This window comes from Camelus dromedarius, chromosome 8 (genome assembly GCF_036321535.1).
Source record: "Camelus dromedarius isolate mCamDro1 chromosome 8, mCamDro1.pat, whole genome shotgun sequence".
NCBI classification, from domain to species: Eukaryota; Metazoa; Chordata; class Mammalia; order Artiodactyla; family Camelidae; genus Camelus; species Camelus dromedarius.
The window spans coordinates 56595360-56617167 of record NC_087443.1 but is presented as its reverse complement, the minus strand read 5'-3'; the positions used below and the strand labels follow the sequence as shown (position 1 = coordinate 56617167).

The 21808-nt window shown below is 54.2% G+C and overlaps 1 protein-coding gene across 3 annotated transcripts; it reads left to right on the top strand.

Moving 5' to 3' along the window:
- The first annotated feature begins 558 nt into the window (after positions 1 to 558).
- Positions 559 to 20591, top strand: LOXL4 (lysyl oxidase like 4). 3 transcript variants are annotated; one of them, XM_031461561.2, is made up of 15 exons: positions 559 to 629; positions 4743 to 5057; positions 5643 to 5821; positions 6685 to 6890; positions 8294 to 8332; positions 8501 to 8720; positions 9573 to 9756; positions 9938 to 10092; positions 10812 to 10979; positions 11978 to 12140; positions 14443 to 14686; positions 15792 to 15907; positions 16589 to 16725; positions 17115 to 17226; positions 19312 to 20591. In XM_031461561.2, exons 2-15 carry the CDS (start codon positions 4778 to 4780, stop codon positions 19380 to 19382), a joined length of 2274 nt encoding a protein of 757 aa, XP_031317421.1. In that variant the 5' UTR covers positions 559 to 629; positions 4743 to 4777; the 3' UTR covers positions 19383 to 20591. The 3 variants fall into 3 exon arrangements, with proteins under 3 accessions (XP_031317421.1, XP_064344390.1, XP_064344391.1); XM_064488320.1 differs by lacking the exon at positions 559 to 629 and having other exon boundaries at positions 4630 to 5057; XM_064488321.1 differs by lacking the exons at positions 559 to 629; positions 4743 to 5057; positions 5643 to 5821; ... (1 more) ...; positions 8294 to 8332; positions 8501 to 8720 and adding an exon at positions 9275 to 9435.
- Positions 20592 to 21808: the final 1217 nt, after the last annotated feature.

Genomic DNA, 21808 nt, shown 5'->3' with positions numbered 1-21808 from the left:
AGGGAGTCTGTGTTGACCTAAGTAACCAAGCTGATGGGATCCGGACCCTAAGTCAATGAGGCTCTCCCACGTGAAGGGCGCTGAGAACCTTCGAGACTCACTGAATGTAATCCCCGGGTCAATTCTGGGGATAGGTGGATCACCCGGTTTTGCAGAGAAGGAAACTGCGCCGCAACGGGAATTCACGAGGCCACAGCTGCACTCTGGGCAAACGCAGCCCGCTGGCGCTGAGCCTTTCCCGGGAACTCCGATCCTCCCACAGTCCCTCCTGCTGCAGCGCGCCAGTTCCCTCCACGGAAAACAGCTGCCCCCTGGAGTCCCGCGACTGAGCGACCCCAGGACTTCCCGGGCCGGAGGGCTGCGGGTGGGCCCCGGGGGCCTCCTGGCCCGCGTCGGGGGTGGGGTGGGGGCGCTCGGCCGTCGGAGGAGCCGGCGGGCGGGGCGCCCGCCGAGTCCAGGTCCGCCCGGGGGCGGGGCCTGCGGGCCTCCTCCGCGGCGGGCGGGGTGGGGTGGGGGGCCGCCAGCGGGCCGCAGGCGGATAAAAAGGCCCCAGGGCGCCCCAGGAGGCCCGTTAGCGCCGCTCCGCCGCCCAGTCCCGGCCCCAGCCCCGCACCGTCGCGCTCCAGCTGGTGAGCTCCTGCCTGGCCCCTGGCCAGGTCTGTCTTTTGCTGTCCTGTCAGTCCGACGTCTGTCTCTCTGAGGGTCTGCAAGTTTCTGAGGGTTCCTGAAGGCTGGGTATGGGAGGAATGGGGGTCCCAAGAATAGTTAGACCAGCCCCTAGTCGCGCACCAATCTGCTTCTAATGAAAGTGACCAACTTGGGGAGCTTGGCCTAAGGCCAGCTCAGGGTGGTGCGTCTCGGCCTCGGGGTGCCTGCGTGTCTTGTTTGTGAACATGTTGCGTGTAGCTGTTTCTCTTGCCGTCTCACGGAGGGTGGGGGGAGAAGGGGCGGTGAGGGCGGAGAAGGGAAACAGCAGGTGGGATCAGATGTCATTCCTGTGACTTGGGGGACAAAGAGGCAGGGTGGAGTCAGGCACTCCAAGGAATCAGACCAGAACTGATTATGCTGGGGTGGGAGGTATTGGGGGACAGAGGATGGAGGACGGCCAGAGGGCTCCAACCTCTACATGTCTTCTGCCTGGACAGGTGGAGCTCAGGGCCCAGCTGCTGGCTGGCACTGTTTCAGGTCACCCCAATCAGTGGTCCCAGGCAGGATATCAGGGCTAAGAGGGGAAGCCCCACTTCCTCCCCAAAAACCCAGAGAGAAGAGGCTTCGAGGGATTCCTGAGGCTGGTGCCCACCAGGACAGCACCCCCAGCTCTCTCCTGAATACCCTTGGGCATTTCCAGCCTCCCTAGCAGGACCAGATCAGGCCAGGTGCCAGAGTCCCCTGGCAGCACCTGGATCAGGTGCCGGTCTACTTCAAGCTGGAAGGATCCTGAATCTGTCAGTTGGTTGCACTCAGCTCTGGCACCCACCCCAGTGCCCTCACACCATGGCTGGGTCATAAATCAACCAGCAACAGGGTGGAATTTCATTCATCTCCCTGCTTCCCTTCCTTCTTCCCCTCCTCCTCCCACGTCCAACTCCCTCTGCCTGGGTGTGAATCCTGGCTGCGCAAGTTACTTAATCTTCTCTGGACTTCATCTTCTTATCTGTAAAGTGGAGATAAGTATTCAACAAATATTTTAAAATGTACTATTAACCTCTCCTCCTCCTCAACCTTCCTTCCCGTTACCCTGTCCCTTTCTCCTTCATTTGGGAAAAGAACTGCTGCTTTTGAGGCTATTTTCTTCTCTAAGGGAGGCTTCTCAGCCTGGTTCTCTTCTCTGTGTTCAGCACTGGGGGAACATTTATGGGGAGACACTCCACTGGATTGTGGACACAGAAAGTAAAGACATCAAGTGCTAGGAAGGGGGGGTGGTCTGGGTGGGGGACTTCGTGGAGGGCATAGCATTTGAGCTAGGTGTGGAAAGGTGTGTGGGAATGTGATAGTCTGAGACAGAGGGAAAGGGTACTCCAAGTAGAAGGAAGAATGAGAGCAAAGGCTTGGAGGCTGGGAATTGAAGGAAATGTTTGGGGAATGTAAGAAGACAAATTTGATGGGAGCGGAAGCTGTGGAGGGGCCTGCAGTGGGCAGGAAGGCAGGGAAGAGGGGCTTTCCCTATACAGGACTCGGCCCCTTGGAAGGAAGGGAGCCTACTGGCCCAGGACTGTCCACAGCTTTTAATAAGACCTCCACAGTACTCTGGGGACGTCAGCCACTCAACAGACTTGCTCAGCCCACCCCTGGCTCATCAAAACATGTCACAGATGGGGGACTCCCAGTGCCACCCTATCATTTTAGAGATGTTGCACTTGCATCTCAGAGAGAGGAAAGCACCTGACTTGAGTCACATAATTTGGTGGCAGAGTGAGGAGCACCCAGACTCCTGGGGACGGGGAACTAGGTCATCAGACCAGACCCAATATGACCACTGGGTCCTAACAGTTGGAGGGCCCTGAGGCCAGTCCTACCATCCTCTCCGGTCATCTGGGGAAGGTCCTACGCACAGTGACTTCGGTTTGGCTCAGTCCCTAGCTGTCCACCTCCTCCTTAGGGGTGCGTGGAGGAGGGAGGGACTGGGGAACTCCCAAGAAGCAGAGAGCACTCTGCAAGTGGTGACAGCCGCAGGGAGCCCCCACAGGCTCCCGACTGGGTAGTGACATGAGGAAAACAGTGCTTAAGTCTGGGAAGGAAGTGTTGCAAAGAAGGGTATCAGTACTAGGGACTTGCTGTTGAGTTAGGATGCAGCCTCCATTCCTTCTTATCCAGGGGGGCTGGGACCACCCTGGACCAATGGTTCTCTAGTAGCTGTTTCAGTTGCTGTTAATAATAGCTGTCAACTGAGAGCTTGCTCTTCTAAGGGCTTAACATGTATTCATTCATTTAATCTTTACAAGAATCCCACCCCCATTTTACAGAGGGGTAACTATTGCATTGAGAAACTAAATCACTTGCCTAAGACCACCCAGAAACCAACTGGTGGAGCTGAGCCATGAACTCAGGCAGCCTGACTCCCAGTCTGCAGGCTTAGGCACTGTGTTTTGCCACCTCATGTCCACCCAGCTACATGCCTGGCACTTTCCTGGGCACCAGGGGCACAACACAAAGTCCCCGCTCCCATGGAGCTCCGTTCCTGAGCCCATCTCGGTGCACTCCTAGGAGCCTACTCCCCTAGTCCCAGGCTCGCCAAAGCAGGAGGATTGGTGGCTAAAGGGCATAGGCCTGGGTGCGGGAAGAAATAAGGACTAATTCCAAACTAGAAACCAGCCTATGGGGAATGGAGTGGCAGGGGGTCTTGTAAGACCCTCCCTACTGAGACTGACCAGCTATGGGATCCCCCAAGAATAGCAGTGGCCATGGAAGCAGGGGTCTCCCTAGAATGAGTCCTTTTAAGACTCAAGCATTGAACAGGGAGCCAAGGACCCAAACTTTCTCCATCCGCTCTTCCGGGCCGGGCTCAGCTCCCCATCAGCAGTAGAGCTGGCCGTGGAGGAGCTTCTGTATTGATGGCTATGGCCACTCTGACAGCTCTAACCGGCAATGACTGTCCTCTGTGCTCTTCCCAACCCTGCTCTCAGGACCAAGGCTGCTAATGAATGAGGGGGAGGACCAGCCCCCAGCTCATCTGCTGTAAGGACCTAAATCTGATGACAGCCTCCTGGAGATGGGAGCCCTCCCCTGTGTATGGTCACTTCCTAAAACCCTCCCGTGCCCCTCACTTCCTACAGGATGAAGGGCAAACCCTCTGCATGGTGCACATGGCCCTTGACCATCTGGTCCCAGCCTGTCCCTCCACCTCTGTCCCCTCCAAGCCCCCAGTACTGCAGTACAAGGTTAAGAGAGGGCATTTCCTGCTCTTGCACATACTTCCCTCCTTCCCTCTTTCCTCTTTTCCTCATCCTGTTCTCTCTACCTGGAAGTCCTCCTTTCCCACCCAGGAGAACTCATTCACCTAAGGCTCAGGTTAAGTGTCCCTTCTTTGAAAGTTTTCCCTGAGCTTCCTGAGAGCAGGGAGTAGTGTACGATGTGTTCATTTCTGTGTCCCAGCACCTGGCCTAATATAATTGGCCTGAAGCAAGTATTCCAAAAACATTTGTTGAAGCAATGTTTGAATCATGCATGCAGATGGACATAGATCTAGAACCTGCTGTGTGGCTTGGGCAAGTCTCTTAAGCTCTCTAGGTCCTAATTCCTTACTTCTAGATTGAGGAGATTGAACCAGATATCATTAATATCTCCTCCAGCTCAGACATCTAGCCCCTGGGGGCTCCCCATGACTCAAAGGGAAGGCCAGCCCCTCTACATATAAGACTGCATGAAAAGCTGTTAATTGAGCACTTCCCACGTGGTAGGCTTGTGATAAGCACTTACTTACAGCGTTTTATTCAGCACTCACAACACTGGGAGATAAGGATTACTGTCCCCACTTTGCAGATGAGGAGACTGAGACTCAGGAAGGCTAAGCTTCAACTTCCTCAAGGTCACATGGCCAATGAATGGTGGGTTTGAACCAGATCGACTAACCTCAGAGCCCAGACTCAGTCTGTGCCACCATACACACACACACACACACACACACACACACACACACACACACACACACGGAAGGACCTGTGCTATCCTTTGTCTCTGGCAGCAGAAGAGGCCTGAGGTCAGGGTAGAGCTGGTGATCACTGTCATGTTTACTCATTCCCCAGGTGCCTTGACCTCAGCTGCCCCCGAAGTCACCATAATGTGGTCCCTACCAGCCAGCTTCCTGCTGCTCCTGCTGCTCCTGCTGCTGGGCCAGGCCCCTCCCAGCAGGCCGCAGTCACTGGGCACCATGAAGCTACGGCTGGTGGGCCCAGAGAGCAAGCCGGAGGAGGGCCGCCTGGAGGTGCTGCACCAGGGCCAGTGGGGCACCGTGTGTGATGATGACTTCGCGCTTCAGGAGGCCACGGTGGCCTGCCGCCAGCTGGGCTTTGAGGCTGCCTTGACCTGGGCCCACAGCGCCAAGTATGGCCCAGGGGAGGGTGAGTGACAGGTGCCACCCGGCAGGATGACAAGGAGATGGTAGTGGGCTCCTCCCCAGGGCTGGGCTCCCTGAGGCTCCAACAGAATGTGTCAGACTCCCACCTGTCCTTTAATACCCAACTCAAATGACCTCTTCTGTGAGATGTTTCCTGAGTGCTCCTGCTGCAGATGACCCTGTCCAACCCTCCCATTCTCACTGGCAGTGAGGCCACCACCATCACCGCCATTACGGCCACTCAACTCAAATTCCCTGAACATAGCAATCAACACACAGTAGGTGCTCAGCAAACGCTGTTGAGTGAATGGCTAGATGGATGAATGCGTGAACACGTAGATCTAAATACTGGACCTACATGGCATTTTCCAAAAGCAGATTCTATAGGACCTGATACCAAGAGGAGGCAGTAGGCTGGGTTGTAGATACCAAGATCCCAGGAGAACCAACTCCTCTCCCCCACCCCCATTTTGTATTCAGCCATTGGAAGAAGAAAGTTGATAACTGTTGGGTCCTATCCAGGAGGTAGAGCCCGTGACTTGCCTCTCTGTGCTTGTCCCTGAGCATCCCCCCATCCCCTCCCCCACAGGACCCATCTGGCTGGACAATGTGCGCTGTGCGGGCACAGAGAGCTCCCTGGACCAGTGCGGGTCTAATGGCTGGGGCGTCAGTGACTGCAGCCACTCGGAGGACGTTGGGGTGGTGTGCCAACCCCAGCGCCAGCGTGGCTATCTTTCTGAGAGGGTCTCCAATGCCCTCGGGCCCCAGGTGAGGAGGCTGTTCAGGCCCTGGCCTGAGCTGAGGGTTGGGTCAGGGGACAGAGGGCCTCCAGGTGACGAGCGTGGAGGAGGAGGGAGGGGAAGGGAGCAGACTGAGGGCTAACAAGCATCCCTGGCACCCAGTGCTTGCTTGTGGCCTGGAGCAGGTGCATGGATAGAGGCCCACAGCTTGAGGCAGGGCGGACAGAGAATCAGAGGCTGGGCCTGCCGGGAATCACTGAAGCTGCTACCCATGAGAGAGGCAGTAGGGGGTAGGGGGTTGCCTTACCCACAAGGCCTGGCCACAATTGCTGCCTCTTCCTGGCACAAACAACCCCGAGCTAAAAACAGCCCAAACCAAACAACAGGAGCAGGCAGGGCAGGTCTCTGGCTCTTACCCTTTGCTGCCAAGCAGCCTCAGTCTGAGGACAGTTGGCCCTGGCCCACTGAATGTGGGGGCTCCACACTGATCTAAGTCATCCAGGGCTAGGGTTGGGTGGGGGAGTCTCGTGGGCCAAAGGATCCCGCTGGCAGTCTCAAGCAGCTGGCCTGTGCCCAATCGCCAGCTCTCCCCAGGGTGGCAGGAAGAAGGTCCCCCGGTACCCAGTGGAAGCTTCCCAGACTCCAAGGGCTCCCATCCTGATCCCAGGGAGGGCACAGATCTGCCTGCTTCTCCCTGGGGTTGAGAAGAGGACCCTAAACAAACCGAGCTTCTGCCTGCACTCACTGTGTGGCCTTTGGTGAATGCCTCCCCATCTCTGGGCCTCCGTTTCCTGGCCTGTGCAGTGAACCCCAGCTTTCCCATGTGAAGACCTGCAGCAGCCTCGGCAGGGGCAGGAATCCTGGGGCTCATGGTGACCACTCATCCCGCAGGGCCGGCGGCTGGAGGAGGTGCGGCTCAAGCCCATCCTTGCCAGTGCCAAGCGGCGTAGCCCGGTAACTGAGGGAGCAGTGGAGGTGAAGTACGAGGGCCACTGGCGGCAGGTGTGTGACCAGGGCTGGACCAGGAACAACAGCAGGGTGGTGTGTGGGATGCTGGGCTTCCCCAGCGAGGCGCCTGTCGACAGCCACTACTACAGGTAGGAGGACAGCTGGGCGGAGGGCCACGGGGAGTGGGCGTGCAGGGCTGTGGGGCAGTGGCTGTGTGCATGTGTGTGACACGTGTGGGACCTTGCAGGGTCCAATGAGGCTGGCAGGAGTGGGTGTCTATGGGAGGACACTCAGTGGGTGTTGGGATTGGGAGGGAAGCAGGCCCAAGTGAGGAATGTGTCTGGACTTCCTGGGTTAGGGATCCTTTGGAATAATTAAGACAAGATTGCAGATAAACTTCCAGACCCCGGGGAATTCCTAGAAACAGTCAGAAAATAAACATTGTACTTGCCAATCAGATAAAAAGAATTGAGTATAGCACAGAATCCTCCCAAAAGGAAATGTAAATAAATGTAAAATTGTGTCCCTGATTTAAAACTTAGACTTAACTAGTAAAGATACGGCGCTGCCCACAAGTGCAGACGACCTGAGTCCTGGCCTCTGAGCTCTGCCGATAGCGAGCTGTGGGGCCTCGGTGAGGCATCTGGGCCTCAGTCATCTAATCTGCAGGGAATTATCTCAACTTTGTCCTAGTGAATTTCCTCAACTCTGATCCAAGCCAGGCTTTGACTGAGCTGCGTGTAAGTCAGGCGTAGGGTGGCGTGGCACTTGGGAGAGGAGACAAAAATATTCTGTCAAAAACGTGACACCACTGTCACGAGATTGCATCAGCCTGTAAACGATGCTCAGTCACCACCCCACCAGCTCTGTCAGGGCAAACTATTTACGTTTCTCATCAAGGGATGGATCTCCCACAGTCTGTCTTAAGTCTTCCACCCTTGCCCATCCCCAGTCAGACTTAGTTGCTCTGTCCTGTGTCTCCGACTTAGATGACCCTGGTCTCCAAGACCAGCCACGTGGCTCTATCCTTGCGGATGACTGGGATATGGGCCTCTGACTCCCTACTGGTAATTGCACATCTGCGCCTGGCTGACGCGCCTACCACCCATGAGGAGGGCAGCCCTGATTATAGCCTCAGTGTCTCTGGGTGGGCAGTCCCTACCAGAAAGGCCTTTCACCTGTCCCCAAGAGGGCCTTTCCCCTGGGCCCCTTCCCTTGGGTTGCTTCCTAAAGGCTGCCCTTTGTCTGGACTGGAGAAAGGGTGTGCTTGGAGCTGCCTGCCCCAGGGGCAGCCCAGTGCAGAGATACCTCACTTTGGGGTTAGTCGGGGGACCTTGCTAGGCCCTGCTTTCCCTCCCTGTAAAATAGAGACGTCATTACCTGTGGGCTGGCCACCCCCTCAGGGCTGTGGTGAAGCATTGAAATAAGGTTCGTGGATGAGTTTACAAACCGTGAAGTCTGGTGCAAGCTCAGCAACAACCATGAGGAGCCAGGGTAATGGGGGTAGGACTTCTGCACACACTCCACTCCCTGCCTGTTTGCTCTCCCCCAGGAAAGTCTGGAATTCGAAGATGGAGGATCCTAAGTCGAGGTGAGGAGCAGCACCCTCGGGGGAGGATGGAAAGGGGTGTGGCACCAAGGGCCTTTTTCCTCTCCCTTCCCCGCCAATCCCCCCTCCCCGCCCCCATGCCTAGGCCTCCTGGAGTCCTGAGCCCGTCCCTCAACCCCTTCCTCACCCTCAGTCTCCCCTGTCTTCCAGGCTGAAGAGCCTGACGAAGAAGAATTCCTTCTGGATCCACCGGGTCAACTGCCTGGGAACAGAGCCCCACATGGCCAACTGCCAAGTGCAGGTGGCACCAGCACAGGGCAAGCTGCGGCCGGCCTGCCCAGGTGGCATGCACACTGTGGTCAGCTGTGTGGCAGGGCCCCGCTTCCGCCCTCCGAAGGCGAAGCCCGGGCACAAGGAGTCCCGGGCAGAGGTGAGTCCCTAGAGGCTCACACGCAGGCCTGGAGGCACAGCCCCCTCTCGCTGGACCCTGCCTGATGGGGAGGGCCTCTCCAGGACAGGAAGGGGAGAAGGGGCGAACCACCCCTATCAAGGAGGCATCGATTTCCACCAGGAGGAGAGCAAATAACAGAATGGTAGAACCTTGGGATTTATTTTAAAAGGACCGTTTATAACCCTACCGTAAGTGGAAAGCTAACATCACTGGCCATGAATAGAAGGTAACCGTAAAAACAGTAACTACCTTGTAGCTGCATCCCACTGAGGGCCGAAGGTATCGAACCTGAGCCTGGCCCTTTGCTCCGAAAAGCAGTGAAGAGGTGCCGGAGAGGCCTTGCAGACACGGCAGCACCGTGTGAGATGGTCTCCTCGATGAACTAGGAAGGGGTGGGAGAGGATTAAAGCGGAAACAACCTCCCCACAGTGCGTTTAATTAATACCACATCCCTGCAGCTCTCCAAAATCACTTCGCAGATCTGTCTGGGAGGCGTTGCTCTAGTTTAACCCGAAGGACAGCCGCAGCTGGGCGAGAGGAGGGGCTTGCCTCGTGATCAGGGGGCAGGCTGTGACGCCCAGGGACCCGGCTCCTAAGGCTCTTTTGTGAGAGCTAGGAGTTGTTTTTGCTGGTATTTGTGTGGTGGTTCTTTGTCACTGAAGAAAAGGGGGTTGAGAAAAATGACTTATTTAAGGTAACAGCCACAGAAGTCAGAGGTGGGGCTGGACTCAGGTCTCTGGCTCTGCCTGGCCTGAAGGGGCTCCCGTGGTGGCGCAGCCCCTACCCTGCCTCCTCCTCCGCCCTCCCTGAAGCCGGGGTTTCTCCCAGCAGGAGATGAAGGTTCGGCTCCGCTCCGGGGCCCAGGTGGGCGAGGGCCGGGTGGAGGTGCTCATGAACCGCCAGTGGGGCACGGTCTGTGACCACGGGTGGAACCTCATCTCCGCCAGCGTCGTGTGCCGTCAGCTCGGCTTTGGCTCTGCTCGGGAGGCCCTCTTTGGGGCCCAGCTGGGCCAAGGTGAGTAAGAAGGCCTGGGGTGGGGTGGGTTGGGGTGGGAGCCTGGATGGGCCACTGGTCCACCCTTTGGTGGCCCTAGGGTGCCAGGGCCCATAAGTGCTCCCCTTCTGTGGAGGGGAGGCCACAGGTGTGGGGCTGCAGAGATGGAGTCCCCCACAGACCTTGTCCCTCCCTTCTGCAGCGCTGGGGCCCATCCACCTGAGTGAGGTGCGCTGCAGGGGATATGAGCAGACCCTCAGTGAGTGCCCATCCCTGGAAGGGTCCCAGAATGGCTGCCAACATGAGAACGATGCTGCAGTGAGATGCAACATCCCTAACATGGGCTTCCAGAATCAGGTGAGCTCGGGTCTGGGCCTGGCCTCCGGTCGGTGCTGGGAAGCCCTGACATAGCCCCAGGACACAACATGGAGCCAGTGGGGAGGGGTCACGGGAGGCAGCTAGTCCTTCTGCCCTTGGAGCCTGCCTGGAACGCCCTCTCCTCTGAGTCTCCCCTGGCTTGGCCTACTTTCCCTCAGGGCCAGGCTCTGGCCTCAAGATATCAGAATATCAATGCAGACTCCTCGGGGGGATGGGTCTCCCACCACACCCTCTCAGGTCCCTGTGAAGTCAAGAGAAGGTGCCTAGGGCAGAGGGCCACAGGTATCCTGCTGGGGAGTGGCACTGAGAGGCTTCGTGGGATGGTCAGAGTTCAAGTGTCACGCTAATGTGGACTGTGAACGAGTCTCTGATCTTGGTTCTCTTCTGTAAAATGGGGTTTTCTGTCTCATAGGGTCATTGTGAGTGGGACAATATAGATATGAAGCCCTTGGCAGTTGTCAGGTCATCATTAATGGTAGGATTTCAAGTAGCAGGAAGGCAAGGACCAGAGCAGGAGCCCAGGTGCAGGCGCTTTAAGTCAGATTCCTCAAGTGGGCAGGGACATTAGGGACTATCTGATAAAATGTCCTTGGGTCCAGGGCCACGCGGCAGCTGGCCTGGGCAGGTCTCCAGGCTGGCAGCCCCAAGCTCTCCCCTCCTGAGGTGGCCCTGCTCCTCACACACCCTGACCATTGCAGGTGCGCTTGGCTGGCGGGCGCAGCCCTGAGGAAGGTGTGGTGGAGGTGCAGGTGGAGGTGAACGGGGTCCAACGCTGGGGGGCTGTGTGCAGCGACCATTGGGGCCTCAATGAAGCCATGGTGGCCTGCCGACAGCTTGGCCTGGGTTTTGCCAACCATGCCATCAAGGTAGGTCCCTATTGTGCTCCAAAACTTCCTGTGCTAAAGCTGCTCACCCTCCATTCATTCATTCAACAATTAATTATTGGGTGAAACTGGGTGCTGGGGATACTGTGAACAAGACAGGCGTCCTGCCTCACAGAGCAGTCAGTCATCCCGTACAGTCAAGTGAGGGAGGCAGTCATTCATAAAATGTTCACACAACAGGCACATAATTGTGTCTGCAGGGAAGATGAATAGAAGTTAGCCAGACGAGGTGGAGGAGGAGTAAACAGCCCAAGCAAAGACCTTGTGGCCAGAGACAGCTTGACTGGGTGGAGGCAAGAGCGAGTGGTGTGACGTGCGAGGGTTGGGGAGGAGGCAAGGGCAAGACCATTCAAAGCCTGCAGCGCAGATTTGTAAAAGGCTTCTTCCTTGCTGTGTGACAAACCATTGGGGTGGAGATTCACGTGAATGCAGGGAAACACACTGTAGCAGTAGCCCAGCTGAGAAGTGATGCTGGCTTGGACTGAGCTAGTGGCAGTCATGGGGGAAACAAGTGGATAGATTCAAAAGATATCAGGGAGACAAAATCAAGAGGCTTGGGGCATTGCTGTGATGGAGAAACCTCTTCACCTTCACTCGTGCTGCCTGCCGGGCAATGCAGGCACATCTTGCCCTGGAGAACTGGGCTCGACCATCTGGGGCTGTATAAAGAACAGCTGGGGAAATGGGACAGGCCTGAGTGGGCAGGAAGGGAACAGGGCTACCCTCTTCAAATAGCTGAGGCCTGCAGTCGGGGAGAGGGGTGGGAGCAGGGCCAGTGGTGGATATTTGTCTCAATACATGGAAGAAATTTCTAATACCAGAGGGGTCCAAAGAGGAACTAAAGATTTTCAGACCAAGGCTGGGCACAGCCCGCCCGGTGGGGATGGTCGGACAGGGTCCATGCCTCAGATGGGAGTTTGTGGAAATGACTCCAAGAGCACATCTCAGGCCTAACTGGGTGACACTGGCTGTTTTCTTAGGACACCTGGTACTGGCAGGGGACGCCAGGGGCTGGAGAAGTGGTGATGAGCGGGGTGCGCTGCTCAGGCACAGAGATGGCCCTGCAGCAGTGTCAAAGGCATGGGCCAGTGCACTGCTCCCATGGCACCGGGCGTTTTTCAGCCGGAGTCTCCTGCACAGACAGTGAGTAACAGGAGGGGCCAGTGGGACAGTCAGGCCTGGGCTCCCCAATTTGGCAAGCCTGCACCTCCTGATCTCAGGGAGGGCCCGAGTGCTGGTCCCAGCTCCACCGCAGGCAGGGTTGGGGTGTGGAAGGAGGGCTGGATGTGGAGCATCAGCTCTGCCATTTACCAGCTGTGTGTGGCCAAGGCACCTGCCACATGGGATACAGACCCTGCCCTGCCCATCTCATGGAGTTACTATGAGAATTAAAACAGAAAATACGTGAAAACGTAAGGATACACAACAGTGTTTTTCAACTTTCATGTCATGACCAATAAATTAAACCGAAACGGGACAGAAAAACAACAGAATGTGTTATATTTAGTAAGGGTAGTATTTTTCTCCTGGAATTATGTACATGTGTACTAGGTCACAACATAAAATACATTTCTTACTGTGGTGTATAGTAGGAAAAGAGTTTAAAAGCTGTTGTAGAGGGTATGGAAATGTGAGGAAACGTGGGCCTACAGTGGGCTGTGGGATTTAACCAAAAGGCTTTAGGACAAGACCATTTTGAGGCATCGGTCTGCCCCACGCCCCCAGGTTCTTGGGGTAGCAGCATCTGCTTGACATCTGCCAACCAGGTCTGGGCCCAGATAACTATATCCATTCCAAAGGCTGCAGGTTGCCACCAGCCGGAGTGGTTACTTGATCTTCTTCCCAGCGAAGCTTCAAAGCCAAGACATCTTTAACCTCTGTCAGCGAGCTTTAGGGCCACCTCTCTGTCTAGCGCACACTGGAAGAACACCAGCCTGCAGGGTGATGGGGCTTCAGAGAGGGCCTTCCCGGCACCAAGACTCCCAGCACACTGGGGGCCTGCTCCCCACCCTCTCCTCTCCTGGGAACCTTGTTCCCCTCTGTTCTACTGCCTGGAGTGGCAGCTCTCCTGAATGCATTTGATGCTTCAAAGTGGCTGAGCACAGACAGCTGACCTGCCACCTCCATGGCCGTCCCCATTTCTCCTCTGTGACTTTCCTCACTTCTTTCTTGTCTTTACTCTCTTCTCATTCTCTCTGAAAAAGCACACCTTTCCCTCAGGAACTCTAGGGTTTGTCAGAACTCTAGGGTTTGGCATACCCTGGCTCTTTCCAAAATATACCAAAGGAGTTTCAGTAACATTTAGTGACAGTACAGACATCAGACAGCAAACCAGCCACACCCTCAGTCCCACCCTCGGTGCCTGTCCACTGCAGTAAACCCGTGTTCCCATCTCAGCATCGTCGGCGCACGGGTTCACCCACAGGATGGCTCTGCCCCAGATCTCAACTATAACCCTGCTTTTGCACGAATAAGCATTGAGAATAGGCAACTTTTCTCTCTTGATTTCACATGGTTAATGCTGTGGATCTCCACATTTCTAGACTGACACATGTGAGGGACAGCAGCGGTAGAGGAGGCAGGGGCTTCCGAGGAGGGTAAGAGCCCCGTGACAGAAGGGAAAGGGAGAGGCACTGAGCAGCCGAGGGAGACACAGCCTCCAGCACATTAGACTTTCATGCACAGAGAAGCACCAGAATGTCCACAATGCCTCAAAGGAGGATGCACAGGATGAACAGTCTGGTGTGAACACCATGACAGCAGTCAGGGTACAACAGGAACCTTGGAGGAAGCACAGGCTTAGGAACGGCAGCAGAATGGAAAAGAAAGGCAGAACTCAGGAGCAGGCTCGGAGGCGATCTCTTCCAATTCTCGCTCCCAGCCCTCTCCCCTCTGTGCCTGACACTGAAGGAGCTGAGGCCCAGAGAAAGAGTGACTGAGCTGAGGTAACCAGGTCAGATATCAGCAGAGCTCCCTGAGGGGTGAGATGAGCGTGGCTACAAAGGCACTTACAGGCTGGGCAGTATCCTGCAGAAGAAATACTAGCTTACATCAGCTGTGTGCTGACCATGGGCCACACGCCGATCTAAGCATGTTGTAGGTATTATCACATTAATATTATTATCTCCATCTTACAGTTGAGGAAAATAATAGACAAAAAGTTTAAGCAAGTCACAGAACTAGTTAATGGTGTAGTCGGAAATTAAGCCAAGACAGGAACCCAGGTGGCCTGGCTCCAAAGCCAGCAAGCTTCACCGTGACACTGTAGCTGCCTCCCAGGTCAAGGCGCTAGATCTTTCCTTTGTTATTAGAACTCGCATCTCCCGACTCCTAAACCACCATACTCTTCCGGGACCCTCCAAGAGCTTATTCCGGGGGCGGCCTGTCCCCTGTGCCAGGGAGCAGAAAAGGCTGCCTGCCTAGCCTCTGCGCCTCCACTGCCCAGGTGCTCCGGACCTCGTGATGAACGCCCAGCTGGTGCAGGAGACGGCCTACCTGGAGGACCGGCCGCTCAGCCAGCTGTACTGTGCCCACGAAGAGAACTGCCTGTCCCAGTCTGCGGACCACATGAACTGGCCCTACGGACACCGGCGCCTTCTGCGCTTCTCCTCACAGATCCACAACCTGGGCCGGGCCGACTTCCGTCCCAAGACGGGACGCCACAGCTGGATTTGGCACCAGTGCCACAGGTTAGTGCCTGCTCATGCCTTGGCTCTAGAGAGACAAAAAGCATGATCCAGGGACCAAGCCAGTCTGGTCTTTCCCTGGCCCCAGGCAAACTTTCCTGGGAGGAGTGTGCGCTCTGGGAAAGAGCCTTCCTAGTTGCCCTACTGGCCTCGCCTCCAGGAGGCAGTGAGGAATCCCGGGGCATCAGTCTGCCCTCTCCATCACTTTCTTGCCTGCCCTGGATACGCCCACTATCCGTTTCCTACAGCAGTGTCCAGCAGAGCAGTCACTGCCAGCAGAGCTGGTCTGTTAAAATGATATTGGACAATTTCTTTGTTGGGCTTAGGCCTCGTCTTTAAAAGCCGGGTGAAGTGGAGACTCCTAGAAACCTCGAGACCCAAAATAGCCACCCCATCCAGGATGCTGGCTCTGCAGGAAAAGCTTGCTGGGTTTTGCAGCAGCAAAGCCAGGCCCCTGAAGAGGAGCACAGACACTGGCGTTGAAAGGAGACAATGAGCATTCTTTCCTACCAGGAGTCTCCAGCCCAGACAGAAGGAGAGACGATGTCTGCAACAAAGGCAGAATGGAAAAATGATGTTTTTGCTTGAGGACACAGGCGTGGGTGGGGAAAGCTGAGAGGAACGGTCAGTGACTTCATGACTTGGCCTTGCTGAGCTAATAAGCACCTTTCCCTGTAGCATGAACAGAGTTGTCATTAGAACTGGATTGGAGACAATGGTAGCAATTTGGACCCAGGCTGGCAAGGAGCGGAGTAAGCATCCCTTCTCAGCAGCTCTGCTCTGAGGCTGGTCCCTAGAAGTGTCCCTTCCTTCCACCCCCAGGGTTCATGCCTTGTCACCGGGCACAGTCTCCTGGAGCTTTTACCTCTCCTCACCTGGGGTGAGACCCTAGGTGATGGGGCATCTGTGTCTTGCTGCCTGGCAGGGGTACCAGCAAAGTAGGGCATGGGTCACACTAATCTTGGGTTTGGGAGGGAGAAGGGCATTGCCCTATTATAATGTTCCTCTCTGGGTAATGATGGGGCCCAGTGCCTCAGTCTTCCCTGCCAGCTCCTCCGTGAGGATCGTCTCCTGTTGCTGCAGGCTGACAGCTCTGCCCCCTCTACAGGCACTACCACAGCATTGAGGTCTTCACCCACTATGACCTCCTCACTCTCAATGGCTCCAAGGTGGCTGAGGGGCACAAGGCCAGCTTCTGTCTAGAGGACACAAATTGCCCCACAGGTATGTGGTTTCCTGTTAGCATTATCCTCCTTTGTTATATTCCTTGGCCCCTTTGGGTTCAGGATGGCCTCTGTCCTGCTCAACAGCCTCAGGCATCTGGAGACTGGCCTGGCAACAGTAAGCTTTGGAGGCCATTCAAACAGATCAATTTCTTAACTTCTCTACTTCCTCTGCATTCCCAGCACACCTTGTACCACTTTTAAGATGCTTAACACTTTTTTTCTTGGATAATAGTTGCAGAACTGTTTCACTTCTACTGAGTTCTCTGAGGGCATGGAATGTGATTCCTATTTGCAAACCCACAGTCCCCAGCCCTTAGGAATGGCATGGTAAAACACTGGCTCTTCAGAGGGTTGGATGGATGGATGGACAAGTGAATTAACAGAGTAGGGCTGGAACCTTGCAACCACATTTCCTAGGCCAACAGGAATCTCCACTAGAGCATCCAAAGAAATAACCTGTCACAGAGGGGCTTTGCTACAGTGCTGGATTCCTGGTTAGCAGGAATTCTAGCACCAATTGGCAGGATATTTAGTTGAAGCTCAGGTCCCTAGTCTGATGGCGTTCAACTGGCAAGGATGGTGTGAGGATTAAACGATAAAGGATGTGAAAGACCTAGCAGAGTCTTGGTCCCGAGCACCTATTCAGTGCCTCAATAACTGTCAGTACGCTCCCTTGCAGGAATGCAGAGGCGCTATGCGTGTGCTAATTTTGGGGAACAGGGAGTGACCGTTGGATGCTGGGACACCTACCGACACGACATCGATTGCCAGTGGGTGGATATCACAGACGTGAGCCCTGGGGATTATATCTTCCAGGTAAGTGGGCTTGGGGATTCCCCACAGGAGCTCCATTTCTTTCAGATGTTCCAAAATTTTCCCTGAGGTCCAGTGAAGAAAGAGAGCTTCATAAATAGGTCTCTGGCAGGTCTGGCAGTTGAATGAGCTATACTGTTAGGGAAAGAATCAGGATCCAGAGGACTTAGGTTTGAGTCCTGATTCACTGAACAATGGACAAGTCACAGTTCAGTCCCCATCTATAAAATAAGGACATTAATGCCCACTTTCTGGGGTGATTGTAAGGATTAATGAAGCAAAGAATACGAACACGCTTTGTAAGGCTACATGAAATGCAGGGGATTACCACAGCCACAGTCAACCCAGAGGCCAGATCACCTGTTTTCAGCCGTCCTCTGCTCTCACTCCAGGTGGTTGTGAACCCCAAGTACGAGGTGGCAGAGTCAGATTTCTCTAACAACATGATGCGGTGCCGCTGCAAGTATGACGGGCAACGGGTCTGGCTGCACAACTGCCACACAGGTAACTGTGGGCCACTGTGAGACCAGCCATGTGTGGGCTTGGAGAGCTGGAAGCCCCTAAACGCACCTGTGTGTGACTTCAGTGTGTGCGTACAAGGCTAGGGATGGGACAGAGATGAATTTCCTTTGACAGCTTCACAGCGGGTAGATTTCTGGAGCAAACTGCCATCAGCCTCATGGCCTTCTGTAGAAGAGTAACCACCTCTTCTATATCCCGCATTGTCCTTAAGGCTGTGTGGATTGTAAACTCATCTCCCATCTGTCCTGGAATCTTTCCTGTTACTTTAGGCTATGTCCAGATTTCCCTTTCCCAGTGTTATTTCTCCCCTTCTTTTCATATGGTCTTTCTTAGTTGCCTACATCCTAGGCTGACTGCCTCAAAATGTAGAAGTCCCCCAGATCTGTGTTGCAATTTCCAGCTGTGATTACTGCTTACAAGAAGGGGACCGTGGAGAACAGGACACTTGCAGGATTGGTAGTATCAAAGAAGCAACGATCCAGTGGGGGACAGAATAAGGAAGTGGTTGCCCCACTTGTCTGTAAAGAAAGGTCGCAATCCCTCTGTCTTCAAGCTTCAAATGCTTGCATTTGCTGTGGGGTGTATGTGTTCACACCCACACGTTGCATACATGGGGTGGAGCAGGATTGTCCACCATTCAGTCAATGAACATTTATTAAGACCTTCTGTGTTGAACACCGTGCCAGGTACTAGGAACACAAATAGGAGTAAAATGTGGAGCTACGAGTCAAGTAGGGTAAGCAGACATGAAAATGGATAACCCCAAGCCTACTGAGTACCCCAAACCACAATTAACTAATGCTGAGCAAGCAGCATTCTCCCTAAGCAACAGACTGGAAGCTAGCCAAGGTTTCCCAGAGGGAGTGATATTTGAGCTGGGTTTCAAAGGAGAGGCACAAGTCAGAGAAGGGAGGAGTAGGAGAAAGAGCATAGGATTTGGCTTCAGAGGGGCTTCACTGGGTACCAAAGCCAGTCCCACCACCTTCTAGCAGTATAAGTGAGGAAATCTCCAGCTCAGAAGTCTTCTCTTTTGTAAAATAGGGCCATGTACTCAAACCCACTAGAGACCTTTGCAGGGAGGTTTACGATGGTTCTAAGAGGATGGACTTCATCCTGTGGCCTTCTGGGAACCACTGACAGTCAAGGAGGCAAAAAGATCAGATTTGTGTTTTCAAAAGACAACTCTGACAACAGATGGAAGACAGTGAGAAGAGGAAGAAGAAATAGTTGAAGGACTGGAAATTGTGTGACTGAGTAGATTCTGCTGCTATTGAGACAGGAACGGGAGAGAAATAACAGGAGTTGAAACGTAAGGCTGCCTGTGTGGAAGCAGAACCCCCACAATGCTGGGGGCCGGCGGCACGGGGCCCAGGGCAGTGAGAAGGGAAGCAGCAGCATGCAGCTCTGACCCCTGCCAGGGTCCTTGCAGAACACAGAGGGCACACTCAGGTGAGAGTGTGAAGTTATTGAATGAAAGGACTATACAGAGGTGTGAGTAGGACTAAGATGAGGGGTGTTGAGACGAGCAAGACAAGCAAGAGTGGAATGTTATCACTTTAGGCTGGAAGAGGCAAAGGGTGTCCTGGAGCCAGGCGACAGCTAGAGCTGTGGGGCAGGGAGAGCCTGGCCAGACAGAGTCACAGGAGACCATCACTGCAGACACGGGAAGAAACACCCCGACCTCTCTCTCCTCCCACCCTCTAATCTCCTGCTGTTGCTTCCCATGGACCTAAATCAACCAGAAGCCAGAAGATGAGGGAGTCAGGGCAAGGCAGTGTCTAGGGGCCAGGTCTCCAGGAGAGCAGAGCAGGGTGGAGAATGAATGGGGGGGGGGGCAAAGGAGAGTAACCAGCACCACCCTTCCCACTCAGTACACCTATTCTTCCTGGTGTCCCTGCAGCTACACATCTGTCAGCACCTACTTCTAGAAAATGGGTGGTTTGTGCCCATGAGTAACCTGATGTAAAGGCCAGGCTGGGGCAGAATGTACTGGTGTGTTTGTGAAGTTGTCAGGGAAGGATGAGACTGGTCCGGTTGGCCTCTTACCTGTCCTCCTTTGCTCCACAGGGGATTCGTACCGGGCTAACTCAGAGCTCTCCCTGGAGCAGGAGCAGCGTCTCAGGAACAACCTCATCTGAAGCCGTCACCGCACACTCCTAGCTGCTGCCCACACACCAGATACCTCAGCTTATTGGAGCCATGCCCTTCACAGAGCCCTAACTCAGAGGGAAAGGGGCCGGTGCCAAGGGGCACCAGCAACACGCTCAGGAAGCCTTTTGATGGCAAGATCACCAAACCAGGATGGCACTGCTCCCTCAGGATGGCCCTGGGCCTGTCCCCTAAGGGCCTGGTCTCTGGACTATGGCTTCCAGGTTTTATTTAGCTGAGCTCCTCTTCCATAAGGAGACCTAGTCTTGCCTCAGAGCTCCTGCTTCAGGAGCAATCAGTTCCTTAGGGATGGACTACGGCCCAGTTTCCCATCTAAATGGTGCTTTGCGAATCTCTTGGAGGAGGACCAAAATACACAGGAGGGGTCAGCTCTCTGCTAGGAGCTCAAAGCGACACAACTTGTGTCCAAGTCACAACTGGCAGGGAAGCTGGTGAATTCAGTCCCTTGCTCGATCTGTCCCCATTCAGAACTCAGCTGTCATACTCTCTAAGAGTCTGTTCTTCAGTGTCCTTCCCTTTATCCTACTGCACGTATGGGTATTTCTGATATCCCTGGAAGCTTAGGCCTCAGGCATCCCCTTATCTCCTGATGGGCCAAACCCACCAGTCACTGAGTGCTTGAGAAGGGGCTAGAGTCACAGAAGTAGCCAGATAGGGCCTTCATGCAGAGCAGCAAGAGAAGGCCAGGCAGAAAGACTGCTGGGGTAACATGGACCCCAGCCACTGTCTCAGCCTCTGCAAAGGGAAAAACACTTGCCATAAACCTGGCAGGCAAGATCACTGTGCTTCTCAGGACTGGCCTAAATGTCAGGTCTCCCAAGTTTCTGGAGTGAATGTTGCATTGAATAAAATTTTGCAATGGAAAGAACATGGGTCAAACAAGCCACTCATCTCTGCAGGAAAAAGAAGACAGGTCTGGTAGGGTGAGGGAGAGCAGACCATAGAGAAGTCAGAAGGGAGAACATTTAATTTGGTTAAGGACTAAACCTAGGAAAGGCCACCACCCCTACTTGATGTGGCTGTGAAATGCCCTTGCTCAGGTGATACAAAATTCCACGGTCTTCTTGGACATGATTCTTAATCCTTTCTCCACTTAGACACACTTGAGAGATGATCCTTACAGGTCTGACACCCTGATGCCAATAAACGTTGCTCACTATGGACTGCTAGAGAGACAAGACTGGCTCTGATTCTTTGTAGTTCCCAGCACACTAACTCTACCCCTTTTTACCCCTGGTGACCTGGTGATCAAGATGTGCGGGGCACACATTCTACCCACAACAGCCCCACTACATTTCTCTGATAGTAGCTTACAGCCTGCTTCCCAATTCCCTCCCCAGACTCCATGGTGAAACATGGATTGGAAAGGTTAAGGTATAAAAAGTAGGAGGAGAGAAGAAAAAGTCCAAAGATTGTAAACTTTTATAACCAAGGCTAAACGGCCAAAGTAAATGGTGGTGGATGGGGCAGAATTACAACAGTACTCCCCTCCCCCCATCATGAGAGCTACCCTTCCTTAGGGAGTAAAAAGGGACCCGTTCTGGGGTATCCTCTGTGAATACAAAGAAGTGCTTTCTTCCTCCTTCTCCTCTCCCTTCCCTCCTTTGGGCTCCCTCATCTCCCTCATTAGGCAGAGGGCACATACTCTTTTGGCATGGCGGTTTAGGTAAACAAGGGAAGGACTGATTTCCTGTTGGATTCAGCAAATGTCTCCCAAACAGTAACAACATTATACTCGCACATGCAGCTAATGGTCTGTGAAAGAATGTGTAGCTAGTGGGGGAGCATGTGGTGACTGATGACTAGATTCAGGCGAGGAGGTTACCCACAGCTTCTTGCGGGATCCAGTTTCCAAGAGGGCCAGAAAAAGCAGGCCAGGCAGCCAGCCACCGGCTCTGTTCTCAGTCTGGCTGCCCACATCACACATTTGATAGGCGCAGCCAGTTCTAATTCTTGGAAAAAGCTCTACAAGGGCTGTGCTGTTATACCTCTGAGTTGAAAGGGAAGGACACGGAAAGATGTGACTGGCATGACCTGTAACTAGATGAGTAATGTTAACAGAATACCAACCACCAAATTCCAGACAGAACCAAAAATGTCAGAAGATTTTCACCTTGGCGTTCTGTAGTCTGAGAGAGACTGAAGTGCTGGGAACCTCAGTCTCCCTTGCAGAAGCCTTATTTATTTCTATTCCACACAGACTTCCACTCCATGAGGAGCATACTGGAATTCAAGGGGATTGTATCTTTCTACTATAAATTCCAGGTGATACTGGGATTCAGATATCCGACATACAGGAAGCAACATATATACACAGCAGAGTGCATTAGCTGTCTCCTCGAATATCTAAGAAAGGAGCCAGTGGCAGCTACAGCTAGCTCTCCAGCTAGCTCAG

What these genes read in the sequence shown, in the direction of transcription:
- LOXL4 (XM_064488320.1), top strand. Translation starts at nt 4,724, where the DNA reads ATGTTTACTCATTCCCCAGGTGCCTTGACCTCAGCTGCCCCCGAAGTC. An exon ending in ACATGGGCTTCCAGAATCAG is followed by an intron (nt 10,093 to 10,811) that starts GTGAGCTCGGGT and finishes TGACCATTGCAG; the next exon opens with GTGCGCTTGGCTGGCGGGCG. An exon ending in GCTGCACAACTGCCACACAG is followed by an intron (nt 17,227 to 19,311) that starts GTAACTGTGGGC and finishes TTTGCTCCACAG; the next exon opens with GGGATTCGTACCGGGCTAAC.